Here is a 24665-nt window from a genome sequence, read left to right as displayed (position 1 = left end):
ACAACACACAGAGATACAACACTCTAGGAGCTATTTCCTGTTAGCTGTGTCAACCAGACTGATGTATACCGGGTAAATGTCCCAGCTTTGGTAAAGTCAGTGAAATGTGATCACAGATATAAAGAAAGAGGAGAGACCAGAGCTAGTGTGTGATCTGTGCTCTCTGGATTGAAGGGTCTGTTATAGAAGGCTGTTAAGTGCTTTGGTTTAGTGCCTCATTTAAAGCAAGTGTACTGAACCACAGCACACCCTTAGATCTTGCCTCAAATCTTTCCATCAAAGCTTGTGGTATTTCGTTGGTGGTTTTTCCAAGATATTTTGATGTACTTTTGTTACAACTTTCTATGAAGTTATTAAAATACAGTATAGAATATCTTATATGCATTGTGTTCTGTTATAATACATTATATTACTTGCCTATTTATGACTCCTCATGTAGTTTCAAACCTGTGAGACCTTCATTCATCTTCGGAACACAAATGAAGAAAGTTTCAATGAAATCCAAGAGCTTTCTGACCCTGTGTAGACACCGATGCAGCTGATACGTTTAAGGACCAGAAAGTAGTTAGGACATTGTTAAAATAGTCCATGTGACATCATGAGAATGAGAATACTTTTTGTGCGCAAAGAAAACTAAAAGTATGACTTCATTCAACAATTTCTTCTTTTTTGGGTCATTTTTGGGTGAACTAACCTTTTAAAGAATATAATGCATAACATAAAACAGGACCAATACTTAATTATATGTGTTACCACATAAAAAATTGTATTATAATTGTGGCTTTAATTATGTACAGTTTTGTGCAGAAGTTTGGGAACCCCTTGCAGAATCTGTGAAAATGTAAATAATTTTAACAAAACAAGAGGGATCATACAAAATGCATGTTATTTTTTTATTTAGTACTGTCCTGAGAAAGATATTTTACAAAAAAGATGTTTACATATAGTCCACAAATTATTAAAATAACCCCCTTCAAAAGTTTGGGAACCCTTGGTTCTTAATACTGTGTGTGGTAACCTGGATGATCTACGACTTTTTTTTTTTCTGCTTTTCAGCATCTTTTGCATATTCAAATTCATCTTTTGCTATTTGCATAGCAGTTACTGTATGATTTTGACATCTATCTTTTCACACTGAGGACAATTGAGGGACTCAAACTATTAAAAAAGGTTCAAACATTCACTTATGCTCTAGAAGGAAATGCATTAAGTAGGGGGTGAAAACTTTTGAACAGGATGAAAATGTCAAAATTTTTCTTATTTTGTTAAAGTATCATTTTTTTCCGATTTAGTACTGCCCTTTGGAAGCAACAAACGATACTTGCATGTTTTCCGGAAGAGAAATTAAGTATAATTTACCTTGATCTTCAAATTCAAAAAGTTTTCACCCCCCGGCTCTTAATGCATCGTGTTTCCTTCTGGAGCATCCGTGAATGTTTGAACCTTTTTTAATAGTTCTGTTTGAGTCCCTCAGTTGTCCTCAGTGTGAAAAGATGGATCTCAAAATTATACAGTCACTGCTGGAAAGGGTTCAAATATGCAAAAGGTCCTGGAAAACTGTAGAATCTGCAGGACCTGTAGGATTTTTCTAAAGAACAGTGCTCAGTTTAACTGTTCAGAACAAACAAGAGACTCAGGAACAACTATCAGTAAACAAAAAAAACAGTTGTAGATCATCCAGGTTTTCCACACACAGTATTAAGAACCAAGGGTTCCCAAACTTTTGAAAGGGGTTATTTTAATAATTTCAGCTATTCTTTGGTCTTGTGGACTATATGTAAACATATTTTATGTAAAATATCTTACTTAAGACAGTACTAAATAAAAATCTCTCTTATTTTGTGTAAAATTATTCACATTTTCACAAATTCTACAAGGGGTTCGCAAACTTTTGCATAAAACTGTACAAGTTTGAATATATCTAAATAATATTATGTTATGTTACCATTTTGTCATTATGTTGTATCTATAGATTAATCAATTAAGTTAATGATAGGACGCAAACAGCTCTCCAATCCTTAGGAGTTCAGCCTTTCATCACATCTGTCAATTTGGTAACACTCAGGCTGCCTAAAATATTCCTCTCAAGTCCACAAGACCTTAAAAGCTTCTCTTTTTCACTTTGCACTCGTTAGTTTCCTGTGTGTGATGTCACAGGGTTGCTATGGATACCGTTTTGGACCGTAGATACAGAGCAGGTGAAAACAGTTCCTGTTGTTACCCATGTGTCAGAGCCCCGGGGACAATCTGAGCTACTTGCACACACAAAAGCACAAACAGTTGCACATTTTCTCTTTTGAAAGCTTGTAGCTTTGTAGATCTCACAAAACGTGATTCCCTCTTAGTAATTTACTATTAGTAAGACACATAATGTTCAGTCGTGTGTCCGTCTTACTGCTTGTTTGACATGTTGACACTGTTACCAGGAACTTCAGTTTCACCTTTAAAGTAATCACACTGTTTTTTTTCTTCCTACACACACACACACACACACACACAAAAGCAGAACAGGTTTTTACACTTGCGAGAGTGAGTGTTTTTCGTATCTTTGTCTAATGAAACAATGAAATTCCTTTTGTCCAAACTCATTGTGCCGGATGTAAACCTGTTTTAAGTTTGTCTATGTTGTCTAAACGAATGATTTTTCACACTTGACATTCTGTCCAATAGGTAACCATAGTCAGCACTGTGTATTACTTCACATCCTCTGTAGGTGTGTTGGGTGTGGCCTTGCTGATTCAGTGCCTCGAGACTAGGCGTTCTCAAAGTTTGCTATGTTTGTGTTGGGCAGGGTTGAAAACCTGCCTGAGTTGGAGACGAAAGCGTCCAAGTGGCGTTACCCAGAAGGCAGAGTTCTGCAACACCACCCCAAGCTAAACACTTACACCCTTACGCTGGATGATGTGCCAGGGAGTCCTCGACCTAACCTTCAGTGTGATGTGGAGGAGCTCCAACGCCTCATTCGGTCACATCAAAAGGTGAGTCAGTGATTTCGGAGTCCTCTATGGCAGTAGGTGGGTCTTATTTTCTTGCTCTGCCACTTTAAGATCACAGTGATATTTTCAGCTGGGTACGATCAGCAGGGATGTTTGCTTTTGTGGCAGAACTCTGCAGGAGGTAGCTATCTGTGACTAAAGGAAGTGACTAAATGCAGATCAAAAACTGTCTCTGTGTTTGCTCTGTTTCTCTGGGTGAATGTTTAATGTCAGTTTTAATGAGGGTTGCATAAGGCATGCTGCTTTATTTAATGGCTGTTTTTGCATTTTGTTTATTCAGGAAGATCATCAACCACAGCAAAAACCAGGACTGCTGATTCTTAACAGAGACTCAAGTGATAGAACAGAGCCGCCCAATTCGCTGGAGCCTGAGCATCAGGAATCCAACTCTGAAACCTGCGATTCAAACAGCTCTGCCATTGAGGATGGATTGTGTATTCGTCAAAACGGCACGGGAGATCACGTCCAATCGCAGGACGGGGAGGTGGAGCCCTGCCCGCCAGCTGTAGGGGATTCTGGGAAGGCGTCAGATAAGGCTGACTGTTCGCAGCAACGGGTAGAAGGCGATTCTGTGACTTTCAGTGCCCCTTCCTGTGGAAACCAGCGGGAGGAAGCTGATATAGAGCTCTGTGTAATCAGTGCCGAACAGGGGGCTGATAAAGGGAACCAAGAAGAGCAAGAGACTTGCCAGAAGAGTTTAGAGACTGAAACAGACAATATCGCTCAATCTGGCAACCTTGAGTCCCAAGACATGGGGCACGCACAATCTCAGGGTCTCCTCCCCACGGAAACTAGTCAGCCTTCACAAAGAGGGGAGGAGGAGTGCGAGGGGAGTACAGATCTTAGCTTGCGAGGGGACTTACCAGAGGAAAGGGAAGGGGAGATGAATAGCAGCCAGGAAATAGGCTTAAACTCTTCAGCAGTTTCTTCCCGTGATCCAGAGGACGTCAGGATTGAACTCACGCTGCCCACGGAATGCTCAGTGGAAAGAGACGAAGCTAAATTGCCTTTAAATCAGGTAAATTCTGAGGTTGCCTCATCCGTACGAAACGACGAAACTCTTATTTCTGATGGTGTTGACAAGCCACATGGTAGCCTAGAGACAGAGACAGGAAATCTTAGCGAAAAAACCAAAGGCAGCACTGAGTCAGTTTCTGGTTTGGTTACGGATGACGCTAACATAAAGCAGAACTCTGGGTTTAGCGGTTCAGAGGGTGATTTTTTGGAATCGTTAAGTCTCCGGCCAAACATGGCACCAGGACCGGTCCACAAGGTTCGACGAGGGCTATCGCCTGTTCCTGAGACTTCCTCTCATGAAGGTCCAGCTGTGGAGTCCTTGTCTGAGACTACAGAAACTTTTCAACACCCACAAGAAGTCACACAACCTTCAGAAACTACGTTAGAATGTCAGGAGATTTTGTTGAATGACTCAGACTGTGACACAGCAGGGGTTTCTGGTGGCATCACTGCAGAGGTTGTGTCTTGCCAGACTGACTGTAGTCTACCTGATGAAAGCAAAGAGGACGTAGCCCCTAATGAGAAGATGAACGAGCCTAAGGAGATCTTTGAAGAGCCGGAATCAATTGAGGAAATCAAATCAAAATCTAATGGATCTTCTCTGCCTGTTGATTCCAAAGCCTTTATTGTAAGTGATTTACAACAGGATGTGTCTACAGCACTGTCTTCTGAACATTGTAGAGCTGATATAATCGTAGAAGCACCTGAAACGTTTGTTCAGTCAGATTCTACGTCGAAAGTGGTTGATGAATCTTCTCAGCTGATTGATTCAAAATTGCAAACTCAGCAAACTGATGAATCTTCCGAGCCTGTTGACTCCGAAGCCTTCGTTGTAAGTGATTTACAAGAGGATGTGTCTACAGCACTGTCTTCTGAACATTGTGAAGGTGATATAATTGTAAGAACTCCTCCTCCTTTCGGAGAAGGGGCATCTGAAACGTTTGTTGAGCCAGATTCTACGTCTAAACTGGTTGATGAATCTGCTCAGCTGCCTGATGCAAAACCACAAACTCAGCAAACTGATGAATCTTCTCAGCCTGTTGACTCCAAAGCTTTTGTTGTAAGTGATTTACAAGAGGATGTGTCTACAGTACTGTCTTCTGAACATTGTGAAGGTGATATAATTGTAGAAACTCCTGCTTTCGGAGAAAAGGCATCTGAAACGTTTGTTGAGCCAGATTCTACGTCTAAACTGGTTGATGAATCTGCTCAGCTGACTGATGCAAAACCACAAACTCAGCAAACTGATGAATCTTCTCAGCCTGTTGACTCCGAAGCCTTCGTTGTAAGTGATTTACAAGAGGATCTGTCTACAGTACTGTCTTCTGAACTTTGTGAAGGTGATATAATTGTAGAAACTCCTTCTCCTTTCGGAGAAAAGGCATCTGAAACGTTTGTTGAGCCAGATTCTACGTCTAAACTGGTTGATGAATCTGCTCAGCTGACTGATGCAAAACCACAAACTCAGCAAACTGATGAATCTTCTCAGCCTGTTGACTCCAAAGCCTTTGTTGTAAGTGATTTACAAGAAGATGTGTCTACAGTACTGTCTTCTGAACATCGTGAAGCTGATATAATCGTAGAAACTCCCTCTCCTTTCGGAAAAGCGTCTGAAACATTTGGCCAGCTTGATTCTGCATCTGAACTGGTTGAGCAGATTCTTGAGGAATATTCTGGAGATACCGCAAATGAAAATCAAATTTCTGAGCCAGGGGAACCATCGTTTCCTACTTTGGAAGAGGAACCGGGATTTAAGGATGTCGCTCCAGATGAACCTTTACAGGAAACGGAAATTGACTCCACTTCACAGGACACAATCAGTGAGCTCCCTGATCCGTCGGAAATCGCACACAATGATTGTCCTGAATTCAATGCGCAGTCCCAGCTTCCAGAATCCTCCACGGAGGGTGCAAACACATCAGCAGAACCTACTGTTGAATGTGTGAATGATCTAGACCTGTCTTGTCCCTCACCCCTAATGGAAACCCAAGGCGACAGACCTTCTGAGACCCCCTTTACTGATGGAGTAAAGATCTCTGATGTAATTCCTGGCGGGGGTGAATGTATTGACATGGCTACCGACACGTGCGAGACGAATGTCTCAGGGGACAACCTGTGCACTCCCATGGACGACACCAGTGGTTCACCTCTGGAGAGCTCCTCCATGTCTGACCCACTCAACGCCTCATCCTCAACAGATGAGCTCACTTCCCCTTTGGATATTAATAGTGGATTGCATCAGGATTTGGAACACACTTCCCCAGTGGATATAGCAGACAATGGTTTGACTGAGGAACCACAGCCTTCAGAAACACCTGAGAGCCTGAATGGATTACATCAAGATACTTCTGATTGTTTAATGGAGCGCGGTGAAACTCTTCAGCAACGTGCTGAGGAACCACAAGTCGAACAAATGACAGGTAATGCATTTTAATGCTACTTTAGACCGTCATCCTGTTTAACAGTTGTTTGTAAGTCTAAACGTTGTGCTGCTGCTGCTAAATTAAGTGTTTTCTTGTCATTCCAATCTGATTGTTTACAGCTGAAGCTAATTTGTCATTAGCCTCATTGTATTCTGACACATGCTTGCGTGTGCAAGTGAACACAGTGGTGTTTGCCTTCCAATAGACATAACATTGGGTTATTATTTAGGTCAGTATTTATTCAGACTTCGTCTGTAATGTTATTTTTAGTAACATTTAGGCAAAAATTCTCATTTGAATTTGAAACCGCTTGATCATACCAAAAGGAAAAAAACCTTCCTTGCCAGTCAGGTAACAGGGTTAATAAGGGAGTGTTTGCAAATGACATTGTGTATTTGCAGCACATTGTATCATGGCAACCTGCTGATGTCACCTCTACCTCACATCGTAGAATGAAAACAGTTGAAAGATTGTCTTGCGAACATTTCTTTTACAAGGTAGACGCCCAGCTCTTTTCCACATAGATGAGAATTCAGCATTGTTCTACTAATAGCTGCTTACTGTCTGTGTTATTTATATCACATTCATGGAGCTGCTGACATCAGTTGGAAAGGAGGAATAAGTCAGTTCCTTTTAACGAATGATATAGGTTAATAGCATAATGGTCTTATCACGATTTGTTCATTTCTGAGTAAACAAATAAACATGTTCGCTCTTCGGACATGAATCAGCAGCTGAGTTAATGAATTACGTATTGATTTTTGGAAGTTTCAGTTAAAAGTCACCCATGTGAATTTCCTCGAAACTGTAAGGCTTATTTAAATGAGGCGTTTTGTTGTTTGTACATGCACAAAAATCAAAAATACTTTTTTAAACTTAGAAGTGCTTAAATCTCTTCCGTCTTGTTTCCGCCTTACAGATGACAGCACTTTAGCTAAGGATGCGGTGGACGGACACCAAGACTCCTCAGCAGTCATAGCAAATTCCGAAGCGGTGAGTATTCTTTGGCTATTACCCTCAACCTGCCATCCACTAAATAAATCATTAACATTTAGACCTTTTGGTATGATTCACTCAGAGTTTCCTTCCAGCCGCTCTGAATTCTCAGTAGCTGGGAAGGTGGTAGTTTCCCAAAAGGCTCCAGTGGGCAGAAATTTAGGGATGTTTTCAACCTGACCTTCTGTCGTAAATCTGATTTCTCTGTCTGGTTGCTGAGAGTGCCTCAGCGTTGTGACGCAGGTCTGAGTTGGAACTGCTGAACTGTGTCTCGTAAGGTCAAGCTGGCAGATATGGGAACACTGCCACCCTACAGCTCACACTGTGGTTGTGTGTGAGCTGTCCTTTCCTTTTTTTTCATGAAGGAAAGATGACATCATCCTAAACACCTTTTTTTCCCAGTTGTGTGTCAGAGGGATGATATCAGTGGTGAGAAGACTGAGGGAGGAAGGGATGTGATAGCTTGGGTGTTATGTGGGCCAGCAAGAGTGATAAAGTGTGATGTCTATCTTTGGTCTTTAGAAGCTTCTGATTAGAAGGAACCTCAGTCGTTTATTTTGTCATCTTCCTGTGGGAATCCATATTGTTTTAACTGCTTCCTGTGCCTCCCAATTTGGTTTTGGAGTACTTGATATGATTTTTAACTATTGTTGAGGAGGTGAAAGATATGAAGTTAAAAGTCAGAAACTTGGTACAGTGTCAAAAGGCCCATTCATACCAAAAATGATAACTGCAGCTATAAAGTTTTAATAATCATTCTAATTCTTGAGAAGGGGAAATGAGAATAGAGAAGTCCGCGCCACAGCTATGACAATATCACTGGAATCACTTTCAGATTTTTTTTTTCAGCTAATGAACGTTAAAAACATTGACAGCAAGTCAGAATTCATCTGAGTTTGAAGAGTTAGTTCACCCAAAAAATGAAAATTATGTCATTTTTACTCACCCTCATGTCGTTCCAAACTCATAGGACCTTCATTCATCTTCAGAGCACAAAGTAAAATAATTTAGATTAAATCTGACAGCTTTCCAACCCCGTAGTCCCAGAAAGGTAGTAAAAATGGTTTAACCGTAATTTTACGAAGTTACAAGAATAGTTTTTGTGCACAGAAAGTCATCAGCACCACACCCAATGCCTCGTGGTACTCTTGTGAATGCACGTCAACTGACATGGAAGATAAGAAATTGTGTAATAAGTCATATTTTTGTTTTCTTTGCACCTGAAAAGTATTCCCGTAGCTTCATTAATTACGGTTGAACCACTGATGTCACATGGACTGTTTTAACAATGTCCTTACTAGCTTTCTGGGCCTTAAACATGGTAGTTGCGTTGCTGTCTACGCAGGATTAGAAAGCTCTCAAATTTCATCAAAATTATTTTAATTTGTGTTCTGAAGATAAAGTTCTTACAGGTTCGGAACAACATGAGAATGAGTAATTAATGACAGAATTTTAATGACAGAAGAGCTCAGTATACAACAAAACTGCAGTGTTGTCGTTTTTAGTGTGAATGAGCCTTAAAGCAATTGAAACTGTCACATATGCTAACATTTGCTAGCGTATTGCGGCTAGCATTCTGTGTTTTGTTTGCTGCGAACTTATGAGCTTTTTCCGTAAGTGATATTATTGTGTGACATACAGTAATGGGTTTTCATATACTCTGAGGAGACGCTTGTGAAAACGTCTTTTGTCTTTAAACAAATTAGCAGAGAACGCTAAGTCTCATTTTTGAAACCATTAGCTTGCTGCATTCTTCCAGTTTTATTTGAATCTAGGCCCTGTCTAGTTTGTCTCTGAAATCAAGCTAAGTTTACAGTTATCTGCTGTCTGGCATGCAGACTTGGACCGTATCTTGAGGTTGTGTAGCTACATTGTCAGCGTTTGAAAGAAATTACACTCTGGAACATTCTATCTTAAGAGACTCTTGAGATAAGAGCAGAGGCCACATTTACAGAGCATCCCAATTTTGACTAGCATGCTAACTTTACCCTTTGTTGATCCAATACAAACCACAAGAAAGCCAGGGTCTTATTAGCGGTGCTTGCTAAAGCAGTATTTCGTAAGAGTAAACTCTTACGAAAATTAACCATGTTTTTATTATAGTAAAAGTGTAGTTCCATGTTTTTTGGCGTATTGACAACCATTTATATAACCACAGTTTTATTACGTAATCTAATGGTTAAACCATAGTTAGTGTAGCAAAACTATGGTTAACTTCTTGTTACTATGATTTTTGGGTTTATTTTGTGGTAAAACCAGTAATTTTCTTAAAGGAATGATTCTTATATTTTAACTTTTGTTGTCATTCTGTCATTTAATTTATGAAGGTGGATTGGAAATCAGATCTGAGGTTGCTTTATTCAATCTAATTTGTCACGCTAACAAATTATTTAACGACATTTGCAATTTTCTATATCAGAAAAGTTTGGTTTTCAAATATTTTTTACCTAATGAATGAATTCCTCATTGCAGTTGTTTCCAATAGAGGGCAGCGTAAAATCCAAGCTATTTTTGAAGAGGCTAAAGAGAGATGATTGTAATAATTAGCATGAGCATATAATTATACTGTTTTTTTAAACATGGGTGAATTAATCATTCACAACAAGACCAGAAACGGCTTTTAGAACGTAAATGGATTCATTTTTGATTTCTTATTGACTTTGAATGTTTTTCACCCTGCACCTATAATGGGAAATGTGTGGTTTGGTTGTTTTTCGCTTATTATTCTGTGTTGTCTAGAGCGCTGTGGCTCCCTCTTGTGTTAGCATGTGATGTAACTCCTTCCAGATGTGCACTGAGCTGTCTAGTAGTCTACATATGTGTTATATGGAGGGACAAGAAGGGCAAAAAAGCACAGACTGTGGTCTGTATATGCCACCAGAAGCATGAGTTCTGCCTATTCTCTCCTAACACAACTTTCTTCGGTTCTTTTCATCTTTCCTCGTGCAGCTTTGTGGGAACCCCTTTAAAGGAGTTCCTTTTTCGCTAAACATCCTGGGAAACACCCCCTGAGCACACACACTCACAAACACGCACGCAAAGCCGCCATCTAGTGTGTTGGAAAAAGGGACAAGGCTGCCTCTCAAGCACTGGAATGTGAAGTGTAAGAATGGCGTGATGTTGAAGAAAAGCAAAAGGGCTGGTGTTGGTGGAGTGGGAGGGTTGAAGACACCACTGAGACTGGTCTAGATCCACACACACTCCTTCCATTCATGCATCTGTTTGTTGGCTCCGCCACTGGTGGAAATATCCTTTGTTTTGTTCTCACTCAACTTCTGTGCTTCTGCTAGCCCCTTTCAAGTCGTTCACTTTTTCCTTTTTTTTTTCCCCTTGGTCCATCATCCTTTGTTGTTTTCTCTCATTTCCAGCATTAGTTCTTCCAAAAAGTCATTTACTCACCCTCATGTTGATCCAAACCCATATGGCTTTCTTCTGTGGAACACAAAGCAGAAATTTATATTTTAGTGTTTGACATTCTTTTCAGCACATTTAGAAATTACACAAAAGCATTTAAACTATTATCGTGGGCCTTTTAACTTTGTGACCCTGGACCACAAAACCAGTCATGAGGGTCAGTTTTTTTTAAAACTGAGATTTATATATCTGAAAGCTGTGTAAGCTTTCCATTGATGTATGGTTTGTTAGGATAGGATAATATTTGGCTGAGGTACAACTATTTGAAATTCTGCAATCTGAGGGTGTAAAATTAAATATTGAGAACTTTAAAGTTGTTCAAATAAAGTTCTTAGCAGTGCATATTACTAATCAGAAATTAAGTTTTGATATATATATATATATATATAGGAAATTTACAAAATATGTTCATGGAACATGAACTTTACTATCCTAATGTTTTTGGCAGAAAAGAAAAATGTGTAATTTTGACCCATATAGTGAATTGTTGGCTATTGCTACAAATATACCCATGCTACTTATGACTGGTTTTGTGGTCCAGGGTGACATATTTGCACTCTATTTATATCTTCTGAAACTGTAAGATACCTTTTTATAGCTGACTGGTTTAAAAGGTCAAACAAACCTGATTGAATAAGTAATTCATTTCAACATTCATATAGAAGACCGGGGAACAGATCCATTTGCCTTTAATGCCAACTTGCTGTTCACTGCTTAATCTTTTTCTTTATTGAGCTTAATGATTGTGACCGGACCAATTAGCTAATTCGATAATTCGAAAACTGGATCAGTTGGATTTATGTGTGAATTCAAACTGGTTTTGTGAATTGGATCAAATGATTCATTTAGAGATCTGACTCATAGGAATAATTCATTCATGATTCAGACATTGATGTTTCTCTCACGAACGTCATAATTTTTCAGTGATCAGTGCCAAATTTCAGTCTGTTGTTTATACAAAAATTATCATATGATTTCAGAAAACTCTCAATATTGCACTCAGCTCAACTCAACTTGCCATTTGTGACTGTGGACTACAAAACCAGTCATAAGGGTCAATTTTTTAAAATTGAGATTTATGCATCATCTAAAAGCTGAAGAAATAAGCTTTCCATCGTATGGTTTGTTAGGATTGGACAATATTTGGCCAAGATACAACTATTTGAAAATCTGCAATCTGAGGGTGCAAAAACATCAAAATATTGATGAAATCACCTTTAAAATTGTCCAAATGAAGTTCTTAGCAATGCATATTACTAATCAAAACTTAAGTTTGTATATATTTACGGTAGGAAATTTACAAAATATCTTCATGGAACATAATTTTGACCTATACAATGTATTGTTGGCTATTGCTACAAATATACCCATGCTACTTCTGACTGGTTTTGTGGTCCAGGGTCACATTTGTTTTCATTTTATTGAAAAGAACATCCAGGATATTCTTATATTTCACAGAACAGTCAAGAGAGTTAGTAAATGATGACAGAATGTTATGTCTTTTGCGTCAAACTATTCCTTTAAATCAGATTGTGTTGGATGAGTGGTCTTGAGTGAAATGTCGGGATAGCATGTGTCGGGATCCCCACAAAAGAGCCCTTGTTTCTCCTATCCCCTCCTCCACTGGATAATCACACGCACGCATGCAAACACACAGTAAAGATCGAATTGGCCTAGTCAGGACAACCTACCCAGTTATTTGAATATCTGTTTCTCCTAAGTACAATCTGAAGTAAGGATCTTAATGCTAAACATGGAAAAGTGTATGAGACTTTAATTGAAGGTGGTTTTTTGTGCTCAAGGTGTGTCTGTGTGACAGTTTAGTGTGTTTTTGTATAAAATTATATATACCCACACCGTGACACTCTTATTATACAGTATGGTGGAGGGAAACTCCCAAGCATGTGTGGAAAAAACAGCGCAATTCGGCATGTGTGCATTGGTTCAGTAACAGGCTTATATAGGTAACAGGTTTGTAACGCTGTAGTATATAGTTTGAGGAAATGCTATATTTTAAAGCGATAGTTCACTCATTAATGTCATTAATTACTCATTCTCATGTCGTTCCAAAACTGTGAGACCTTAGTTCATCTTTGGAACACAAATTAGGATATTTCTGATGAAGTCCAAAAGCTTTCTGACCCTGCATAGACAACAACGGTACAATGTTCAAGGCCCAGAAAGGTAGTAAGGACATCGATAAAATAGTCCATGTGACATCAGTGGTTCAACTGTAATGTTATGCAGCTATGAGAACATTTTGCGTGCTGAGAAAACAAAAATAGCGCCTTTATTCAATAGCTTATCTTCCTTATCTCCAGAGTTTTGTGTAAAATGAACCCAACGTCATTTCCTTCAGATTCTTTACCAGAAGTTCAATTAAACTTCCTCGCATTTAGTTGCATTAAATCCCAGTGAATCCCATCACCCCGTGCTCTGGCCTTTTATCATTCTCACCATTTGAAACGGTTGCCATTGCTCCAGCTGTTTGTTGGTTGATGGTTCTATACAGATGGTATAGAACAGCATAGATCAAGAGTGTATTATGTACTATCACAACAAAATCTTTCTGATAAAGTGTTTACTTGGATGAAAAGCCTTATCTTACAGCTCACAGCACACACAAAGCTAGGTGGAGTCTGGGAATCTCATCCCACTGTTTGAAGGATGAAACTCCTCTAAAAAGGTTTCTCTTATCAGCTAATGTGTATGACGACCTCGTCCTTTTTGGTCGATTAGAGTTCGACCACACGGTGATGAACATTGGGAAAGACTTGAAGCTTTCTATTCAAAAATTAAGAAGGATGGAAATGGTGGGATGAGAGGAAAGGAAAAGATCAGCTGCACTAGGGTGAGTCCAAAACAAAACAGTGGGAGCAGAAGGAAAGCCAGCGACAGAAAAAGAGAGGGAGTGTGCAGAAGGAAAAAAAAAAAGAGAGAGGGAGGGGTGAAAGAAGTGTGTGAAGAAGGGAGGGAGGGAAGGAGGGAGAGTGAGAACGGGGCTGGTTCATGGTGCAGATGTGCAGAGAGTTGCTCATTTTTCCCAAAGCTTGACTGGGAACTCTACAAGTCTCAGGCTTCATGTTGGACTATAACGGCACTTTCTTCTTCTCCTTGACATTTCGAACTTGGAAAAGATGTACGAGCGACACCGGCGACGGTACAGCCTGTGCGCCAAGGGCGAGAGGTCTGTGGATGTGGTTTTGATAAAGGTACGAAGCTAAAAACAAGTACTAGTTGTGTTCTTTGTTGAGTTATTTTCAAAAGTCTGTCAGAAATGATTGTTTATGGGGCTTGGCTGTAAATTTTGCAGATTGTCTTGTTGACAGTTGCGTGTGCCATCACATTGCATTGATTAGTGTTGGCCGGGAGCGTTGTTGAGATGCCAGAGGTCTCGCTCGCATTTAGTCGAAGGGGTGTGTGTGAGAGCTTTGGAGCTTTGCTGCTTGGCTTGGGTGGAGTTCAGTTTTGGATGTGGAATGATGAGGCCTGCTTTTCGATTTTTTTTTTTTTTGGCCACTGTTGTCCGCTGGCTCTTAGGGTTGACGTTTTGTTCTAGACATGCTGGAGTTTCAAGATCGGAGTAATTTCATAACCGTTTTGTTCCTCCTCAAGTGTTTGTTGTCAAACAAATGTTGAAACCTGAGACGTCTCTGTCTAGGTTTCATATTCGCAAGGATTTAGATTTGTGCTTTGGTTTCAAAGCAATGTGGATGTTTCGTATTGAGACTTTAGGGACAAAAGTGTCCCAAGAAGAGCAAAATTTAAGACAACGTCTTATTTGAGGTCATTAAATAATGTATAATTACAGAAAATAGGATTTACAAATAAGGCAACTGTCAAACTCACATTGAAACCTGAGACTTCTTAGTCCAGGTTTCATATTCACAAGAATTTAGATTTGTTCTTTAGTTTTAAAGTAATGTGGATGGTTCATATCAGCACTTTAGGGACAAAAGTGTCCCAAAATTTGAAAATTTGAGACAACGTCCTTTTTGGTGAGTTTAAATGTGTAAGTAAGGAACTGTCGAACAAACATTGAAACCTGAGACTTCTCTGTCCATATTTTCTTCTAAAGCTTTAAAGCAATGTGTATACACTACCAGTCAAAAGTTTTTGAACAGTAAGATTTTTAATGTTTTTTTTAAAGAAGTCTCTTGCTCAACAAGCCTGCATTTATTTGATCCAAAGTACAGCAAAACAGTAAAATTTTGAAATATTTTTGCTATTTAGAATAACTGCTTTCTATCTGAATATATTTTAAAATGTAATTTATTCCTTTGATTTTAAAGCTGTAATTATACAAAAGCCTTTAATTTCAGATAAATGCTAGTCTGTGGATCTTTCTATTTATCAAAGAATCCAGAACAAAGTACTGTTTTAAATAATAATAAATGTTTCCTGAACAGCAAACCAGCGTTTTAGAATGATTTCTGTAGGATCATGTGACACTAAAGACTTGAGTAATGATGCCAAAAATGTAGCTTTGATCACAGAAATAAATTACATTTTTTAAAATATATTCAAATAGAAAGCAGTTATTTTAAATATTAAAAAATATTTCACAATATTACTGCTTTTGCTGTATTTTGGATGAAATAAATGCAGGCTTGATGAGCAAAAGTGACTTAAAAAAAAAAAAAAAACTTTTGACTGGTAGTGTATATCATATAGGCACTTTAGGGACAAAAGTTAGCAACATTTGAGACGACGTCCTTTTTGGGAAAATTAATTTTATATATAAGTAAGGAAAATATGATTCACAAATAAGGTAACTATCAAACAGACGTTGAAACCTGAGACATCTCTGTCCATATTTTCTTCTAAAGCTTTAAAGCAATGTGTATATTTCATATCAACACTTTAGGGGCAAAAGTGTTCCAAGAAGTTAACAAAATTCGAGAAGGTGTCCTTTTTGAGGACATTAAATAATGTATAAGTAGGGAAAATATGATTTACAAATAAAGTAATTGTCAAACAAAAGTTGAAACCTAAAACTTCACTGTACTTATTTTCTTTTAAAGCAATGTTTATATATCATATCGATACTTTAGGGACAAAAGCGTCCCAAGCAGTTTACCAAATGTGAGAGAGCGTCCTTTTCGAGGACATTAAATAACGTGTAAGTACGGAAAATATGATTTACAAATAAGGTAACTGTCAAACAAACGTTGAAATCTGAGACTTCTCTGTCCATATTGTCTTCTAAAGCTTTAAAGCAATGTGTATATCATATCAACACTTCAAGGACAAATACGTCCCAATAAGTTAAATCTGAGGTGGTGTCCTTTTTGGGGACATTAAATAATGTATAAGTAAGGAAAATATGATTTACAAATAAAGTAACTGTCAAACAAACATTGAAATATGAAGCGACTTTGTCCATATTTTCTTCTAAAGCTTTAAAGCAATGTGTATATATCATATCGACACTTTAGGGACAAAAGTGTTCCAAGAAGTTAACAAAATTTGAGAAAGCGTCCTTTTTGAGGACATTAAATAACATGTAAGTATGGAAAATATGATTTACAAATAAAGTAACTGTCAAACAAACATTGAAATATGAAGCGACTTTGTCCATATTTTCTTCTAAAGCTTTAAAGCAATGTGTATATATCATATTGACACTTTAGGGGCAAAAGTGTCCCAAGAAGTTAACAAAATTTGAGACAGCATCCTTTTTGAGGACATTAAATAATGTATAAGTAAGGAAGATATTTCCAAATAAAGTAACTGTCAAACATTAAAACCTGAGACTTCTCTGTCCATATTTTCTTCTAAAGCTTTAAAGCAATGTGTATATATCATGTCAACACTTTAGGGACAAAAGTGTCTAAAGAGGTCAATAAAATTTGAGAGAACATCCTTTTTGGGGACATTAAATAATGTATACATATGGAAAATATGATTTACAAATAAAGTAACTGTAAAACAAACATTTAAACCTGAGATTTTCTGTCCAAATTTTCTTCTAAACCTGTAAGCAAGGTGTATATATTCTGTCAACACTGTAGGGACAAAAGCGTCCCCTAAAGTGAGCAAAGTTTGACACAATTTCCTTTTGGAGACCTATAAATATGGTAGTTTTAATTCTAAAAATACAGAAGCTTTATAAAAAGCTTTATTTAAAAATGCAACGGCTTACCAAAAACAATAGTAGTGTACTGTGTCCGAATTTAGATGTTGTGTGTGTGGGAACAGTAGGTACGCTGGCTGGAATGCCGTCAGTATGTTGGAGGTTGTATATTTAGTGGCTAGTCTGGTACTGTATCAGTGAAGGTCACAGCCAGACATGCAAAGGGCCCTTCCACAGTCTGACCCCTCGATTATACGCTCTTGATAAGTGGATTGGTGCAGGCCTGCTTCGCTGCCTCTTTATCTCCATTCACTTCTTCTGCTTCCTTCTGCTCTCCATCATCTGACGTGAGCTGGCAGCAGGTCTGAGAATCATTATGTGGGAAGGCGAGTTAATTAGAAAAATCTAACTATAGTAGGTATAAAATATGTAAAATTATAAATGCAAAAATGCCAGGCATAATTATTCCTGCATGGAAGCTGCTTAAATGAATGGATTTTTTGGTATGATGCTGGTTTATTGTAACATGTCTACGTTTAATTAAATGAATTTTGTTTTATTTTATTTTGATGATATTCATTTATTTATTACTCATGCAGTTCTGCATGTCCAAAGTTCCATAATTAATTGCATTTTAAAATTCAGTTAAGTTATTTGTTACTCTTGTGGTTTGATTAAATAGTCTGTAGTTCATTTTTAAAGTGTCTGTATGTGTAAATACTCTAGACTGCTTGTGAATTTTACGATCTGCTTGATGGCTTCAGCAGTGAAATACTCATTTTATCACCTTAAATCAACATTATATATATGCTTATATTTGTGAGGTGATATATTACTATACAGTCCACATTTAGCATATGTGGTGGGAAGTGAAGAAGGACTGTTAAACCGTTTTTAGGTACGAAACTGGGCCGCAGGTGCCGGTTCAGCACTAAGTGAGGATTGAGAAAGACAGGTCGTCCACCACCCGTCTGAAAGGGCACCCAAGGGAGCTCTTTCCAATTGCCGCAAACCTTTGTTCTTGCGTATTCCTTTCAACTGGGACCTCCTTGATATTGATCGAGAAGCCAAATGGCTACTTAACACCTCGTTTAAGTCATTTCACAGATGTTCTACCCAGAACCACCTGCAAGAAACAGGTAGGAGAAGCATGGTAAATCAGTAGCCGTTGAACGTTTTTGCAGTATGAAAATGGCGTTTGATGATTGTTTTGAGACTGTATCTGTGAGACTGTATTAACGTCCTCTGGTGCCCACTGCCATGTCATAGGTTTTCCTGTCTCCGCAGCTCGTCATATCTGTGGAATGTGTCCAGAATGACCAGCTCAGACCACAGTCTGTGGACAGCCTCACTCCACACTCAGTCGATTACAGCCCCGTTTCATAAGCCATTCGGAAGTTCTGTCATCTCTAAATATAGCCCATCGTCTTCTTTTCCATGATTAGACCATGAATGTGTTTGGATTTCAGCTGCATCTACCAGAGCCAGAGTGCTTAAAAGATACTTTGCCACAAATTTCATTCCTCACTTTCCTTAGATACATAGACTAGCATTTAAAAGTTCTGTCGAAGGAAAAAAGAAAAAACTGTACTGACCCCAAATTTTGAACAGTAGTTTATATTGTTACAAAAGATTTCTATTTTAAATGATGTTCTTTTTAACATTTTATTCATCAAAGAATCCTGAAAAAATATTAAGCAGCACAACTGTTTCCAACATTTATCAAAAAAAATAATGATGCTGAAAATTTAGCTTTGCATTCTAGGAATAAATTCTAATTTAAAGTCTATTAAAATAGAAACAGTTATTTTAAATTGCAATAATATTTCACAAAATAAAATTTTTTTTCTGTATTTTTAATCCGATAAACGCAGCTTTGATGCATGTGTATATATTACTGTTTTATATAAACACTACCAGTCAAACAGTAAGATTTTAAACGTTGTTTTTTTTTTTTTTTTTTTTTTTTTTTAAAGAAGTCTCTTATGCTCACCAAATTACAGCAATAATGGTAAAATTGTGAAATATTTTACTATTTAAAATAACTGTTTTCTATTTGAATATATTTTAAAATGTAATTTATTTCCGTGATCAAATCAGAGTTTTCAGCATCATTACTCCAGTCTTCAGTGTCACATGATTCTTCAGAAATCATTCTAATACGCTGGTTTGCGGTTCAAAAAGCATTTTTACTATTATGATTTTGTAACATGATGATTAATAATTATAGAATTTAATACCTTTATTATTATATTTATTATGTATTGTAGAAATTAATACTTTTATTTAGCAAAGATGCTTTAAATTGATCAAAAGTGATGATAAAGACGTAATGTTACAACATTTCTATTTCAGATAAATGCTGCTCTTCTGAATTTTCTATTCATCAGATACCTGAAAAAAATAGATACCTTTTTTTTTGAGGAGCAAATCAGAATATTAGAATGATTTCTGAAGGATCATGTGACTAGAGTAATGATGCTAAAAAATTTAGCTTTGAAATTACAGGAATAAATTACATTTTAAAATATTCAATAGAAAATGGTTATTTTAAATAGTAAAAATATTTTTACTACTAATATTTTTAAAACATTTTACTGTTTTTGCTGTACTTTGGATTAAACAAATGCAGGCTTGGTGAGCAGAAGAGACTTTTTTTTTAAAAAACATTAAAAATGTTACTGTTTAAAAACTTTTGACTGGTAGTTTAGTTGAATTATTAAAATAATTATTTTAAAAATCTTTTGTAATATTATAAATGTCTTTACTATCACTTTTGTTCAATTTAATGGATCCTTTTTGCCCACCATTGTTTTAACTTAAAAAAAGTATATTTTGTATTTATTTATTTATTTATTTATTTTTTTTTTTTTTTAAGATTAAAAAACTGTTTAATTTAAAACAGATTTAAATTAATTAAAAATATATATATTTAAAATGATTGTAAATAACCTGTTAAAGTTTGGATAGCCTCGTACTTTAAATATAGTTCTTAAGATGGCAAATGATAAAACTGGAAGGAAGTATATTTACATAACTGAAAAAAAAAACTGCTTATAGAAACCTGTCAGTGCAAGACAACTGTTGACTTAAGTCAGACGAGAAAACTATAGCAACTGCATCAACAGACTGAAAATTTCCTTTGCAACCACCAACAACACTTTACCAACTGAATATTGCATAGGCTACCGTTCCTCAGTTTTTGCAGAAAATATAATGTTTAAATAATATATACATTTTGTCCAGCCACTGCTGACCTGTTCTAGCTGTCTGTAATTTCCCATAGGAAGAAGATTGTTTGAAAAACAAAACTGTATTTTTATTCTAGGGTAGTTTCCTGTTCTTGTGACATGGGTTCCCATAGGAAGTCAGTTCAGTCCGAAAGGGGTTGCGTGTCAGTATAGGTCACGTGGAGGGCATAAGGATCATGTTTTACTAAGCGCATCTTTCTGTTGTCCTCTTTTCGCCATGTCGCTCTTTTGAGGCGTTGGATTTGCCAGTCAATGGAGTGTTGTGTTGTTCAGCGTATTGAACCCCATTATGGCCCCATTTACTCGCCACCAGGGGCGTACAGACAATTAAGCCACACGCCTGGGGAAATGCATGGCGGCTTTTTACAGCCTACATCATGTGCTTGCGCACAACACCCTTTTGTCATAATTCTTTCCTTACTAAACACGAGCATGGTTTCAAACACTGTGTTCATTAATTCTGTATGTCTTCTCATTCGCATACTTAATTTCCAGTCGCGCATGTAAAAACCGAAATCACATTTGCCGGAACGCACATCATAAAGCCACTTTGAGCTTCTCGATGACTTCTCATGTCTGCATTGTTGTGTCATAATTCATCCACTGCAATGGGCTCTTTGTCCCAGCGCCCGTTCAAAGCCCCATTGTGTCCGGCTGCATCCCAGTGCATGTAAACACAGTCGAACGATTGTTTATGTTGAATACATGTGTTGTCTGTATGAGTTGTGATATACAAGTGTCTTTAAGTGTAAAGATAAAATTGTGAGACACATTGTGACAAGATTAATATCCATTTAGAGCTTTTTAATGAGTTGGCGGATAAGTTGTTGTCTTTGACATAAGCTTTTATCGAAAGTACACTTGTTGCAGGCAGAGTGGAGAGTCCTTGGCTGCCTTAAATTGGCATAACACACAAACGTCTATCTTTTTTCAGTAGGTCACACCAAACATAAATACATGTGCTATAATAATATGCTATGTGCTATATTTTTGTGTTTTCACACACATGCGAGTCACAACAGAATTGGGTCTTGTTTTCTGAATGTGGGTTGACAGTTAGGTTTCAGAATAACTTAATAGACTACTGTTCGAAAAGTTGGGGTCGGTAAGATTTCATGAGGTCTCTTATGCTCACCAAGGCTGCATTTATTTGATAAATTCTGTAAAGACAATAATTTTGTGAAATGTTATTACAAATTAAAATTGCTGTTCAGTTTTATTTATATACTTTAAATGATGTGCTGCTTTGGTGCTCAAGAAATGTCTTATTGTCAGTGTGGAAAAAAAAAAAAAAAAATATATATATATATATATATATATATATATTCATTTATTTATTTATTTATTTATTTATATATATATATTTTTTTCAGGATTCTTTGGTAATTTGAAGTTCTAAAGTACAGCATTTATTTGAAATACAGTTATATATAAATTATATAATTTATTTTACTGTCACTATTTACTGGCACACATCATTGATTATTAATTTATTCTTAATAAAAAAAATGGTATGTTTAAACCTACATAACTTAAGTCTACTTAAATAGTTACAAGTATTGTGTACAATCAATGTTTATATAAGTTTACAATTAACATTTTATGTGTTTTTTCTTATTAAAAATGAAAACATTAATGGCATTACTAGTGTAACTGTCACATGAGAAGATAAATATTAGTACCTTTATGGCGGCAGACATATTAATCACACGATCAGTCAACTAATAATCTAGTGTCTTATGAAATCTGTTTTATTGTTTTCCAAATTCCTTTTTTTTTTTCTGTTTTAATTTTTTTCTGAATTGTGTTTGTTTGTTTGTTTGTTTGTTTGTTTTTATTTTTTCTTTTATTTTTTTCTTTTAATGGTTAAATTAAATTACATTTCATTAAACTTTTAATAAATGTTTACATTAATTACATTATGAAATGCTTTTCTTCCCCTCCAAATTTAGTTTTATTTTCACCAAATTCCATTAATATTTTGGATTCCATTTTAATGGTTTCATTAAATAATATTAATATTTATAATTAATTGATATATATATATATATATATATATGTGTGTGTGTATATGTATATATGTATATGTTTTTTTTGTTTGTTTGGGGTTTTTTTATATATATTTTTTTTTAGAGCCGTTTGAAGCTGCATTTATTCATCCAAATTTTGGAAAATTCTGTGACATTCCGTGATGTACAGTAAATTCCATTTTTATGTCTTGATTCTGGATTATGTCTGTCACTCAGTTGCTTAATGAATAAATAATGGCTGGCATACCGATATACTGGCATTATTTCAGCCATCTTGTTTTTGAGATGAGGATTGATCATTATAAACGGATCCATATTGGTTGATTCATATTGGTTAATCAATCGGATATGTAGTTCTGTTAACATAGCTGACCTGACAAATCTTTATTTATGCATGGTTTAGTTCTTTGTAAGTTGTGCTTAAATGGTGTATCCATAAAATTCATCAAACCAGTCATGATCAAAGTATAGGACTCTGGCTGACTTTGTTTCCTCTCTATGGCATGTTTACATGTAAGTGCTCTCAGTGGAGCATTCGGTCAGTGTGAGGCATTACAGCTTTCCATTACTGCACATTGGCTCAATATGCCACATTTGTGGAGTGATTTTCACGACTCATTCAGTAATTGGTTGAAACGGTGTCTGGTTGGAAGTGTTTCTGTGTGGGTCTGCTACATCCATTACCATTATGACCAAGCCGTGAAGCTAACATAAAATATCTGAGCAGTATCCCAGCTAGCCTTCTGTTCTGTGTGAATTTGTTTGGTAATATACTTCCAGCGTTGATAACTAGGGTTTAATCGGTGCTTTGTACTTGAGACTTTTCATTTGCTTTCCCACTCAAAGACAAGTTTATCATTCATAATGGAGATTGAAGGATTGGGGACAGTGTGCGTTCTGTGTATTTGTATGGTTTTGTTTGAATTTCTTTGTCAGATTGAGGTTGATGTCTGTTCTGGGATCAGTAAACATGCTTGCAATGTCTAAGTTCCAGCTGGTGTGAGTCTCTTGATGCTGTCTGGATCCTGTCAGAACCTTCTGTGGTTGGGGATGACATGCTGTCATGAACAGCATTGAAACGTTACAGACCCGAATCACTATTTTTGATGCCATGATGGTGTGTGTTTATTAAAACAATCAGAAATGTGGCCTGGCATGTCACGTGGTGGCGCTTAGGCAGGCGACCAGAGTTCAAATCCAGCTGGTGTCATTTATTGATCCCATCCACTCATCTTTTCCTATCCTTTTAAATTGAAGTGGCAAAACTAAAAAAAAAATGAACTAAAAACACCTGACGATTTCAGCCTATTCATTTAGTGCTTTCCTTTCGTCTGCTCAGTTTTATTTTTTGTTTTGTTTGGGCATTTTTGTTTTATTTAGTTGTTTAGTTTTTGTTTTCTCTTTTGTTTTGTCTGAGCTTTTAAATTTTAGTTGTCTCTTTTGTTTTTTTTTTTTTTTTTTTTTTTTTGTTTGTTTGTTTTTTTTTAATTTTTTTTAGTTTTTGTTTTCATTTCATTGTTGATTTATTTTTTATTTGTTTGGTTTTTCTTTTTTCTTTTCTTTTTTTTTTTGGGGTGGTGTTCAGTTTGTTCTTTTTGTATAAATGTAGTTTTCTTTAGTTTTTGGGTTTTTTTGAGAGGTGAGGCTTTTTGTTTTATTTTTATTTTTGCTTGTTTTGTTTTCATTTAGTTGTCAATTTGTTTTTTTTGTTTTTTTTACTTTGTTGGTTTTTTAAATGTGATTTTTTTATTTTTTTTATTTATTTATTTAGTTTCTTTTTTCATCATTTTGTTTGTTTATTTCATTTGTTGTTTTTAATGTTTAAATTTAGTTGCCTGTTTAGTTTTTTTTGTTTTGTTTTTTTTTAGTTGTCAATTTATTTTTTATTTTGTTTGTTTTTTAAATGTAATTTTGTTTTTATTTAGTTTCTTTTTTTTTCATTTCTTTTTGTTTGTCTTTGTTTTGTTTGAGCCTTTTTATTTTATTTGGTTTGTTGTTTTAATTGTTGAAATGTAGTTGTCTGTTTAGTGTTTGGGGTTTTATGAGTAGGCGGGCTTTTGTTTTATTTTTATTTTTTTTTTGTTTTTGTTTTCATTTAATTGTTGATTTATTTTTTTTATTTTTAATGTGTTTAGTTTTTGTTTATTTTTTTAAATGTGATTTTATTTAATTTATTTTTTTTATTGACTTTTTTGTTTTATTTGGTTTGTTGTTATTTTTTATTTATTTAGTTTTTTTAAATCTTTTTGTTTGTTTTGTTAGTGCTTTTTTGTTTTATTTGATTTATTATTTTTATTGTTTAAATTTAGTTGTTTTTTGGGGGGTTAATTTTTTTGTTTTATTTATTTTTTTGTTCATTTTATTTATTTTTGCTTGGTTTATTGTTTAGCTTTTGGTTTGTTTTTGTTTTTTCGGCTTTTGCAACTTGTCATGGCTTAAAATTTATAGTGATGATAAATGGA

At 36.1% G+C, this 24665-nt stretch overlaps 1 protein-coding gene across 9 annotated transcripts in view; it reads left to right on the top strand.

Moving 5' to 3' along the window:
- akap13 (A-kinase anchoring protein 13) overlaps window positions 1–24665 on the top strand; it is a 129677-nt gene that overhangs the window by 56113 nt on the left and 48899 nt on the right. For 8 of the 9 annotated variants that reach the window (XM_051100404.1, XM_051100405.1, XM_051100402.1 and 5 more), the window contains exons 6-8: window positions 2792–2978; window positions 3277–6433; window positions 7356–7429. In XM_051100404.1, coding sequence (XP_050956361.1) covers window positions 2792–2978; window positions 3277–6433; window positions 7356–7429 — 3418 coding nt within the window. The remainder of the gene's footprint in view (window positions 1–2791; window positions 2979–3276; window positions 6434–7355; window positions 7430–24665) is intronic. The other variant, XM_051100407.1, reaches the window with a different exon arrangement.

This window comes from Labeo rohita, chromosome 25 (genome assembly GCF_022985175.1).
Source record: "Labeo rohita strain BAU-BD-2019 chromosome 25, IGBB_LRoh.1.0, whole genome shotgun sequence".
In the NCBI taxonomy this organism is placed as follows: Eukaryota; Metazoa; Chordata; class Actinopteri; order Cypriniformes; family Cyprinidae; genus Labeo; species Labeo rohita.
Note: the sequence above shows the minus strand (reverse complement) of the source record. Positions and strands in the feature narration are given on the sequence as shown.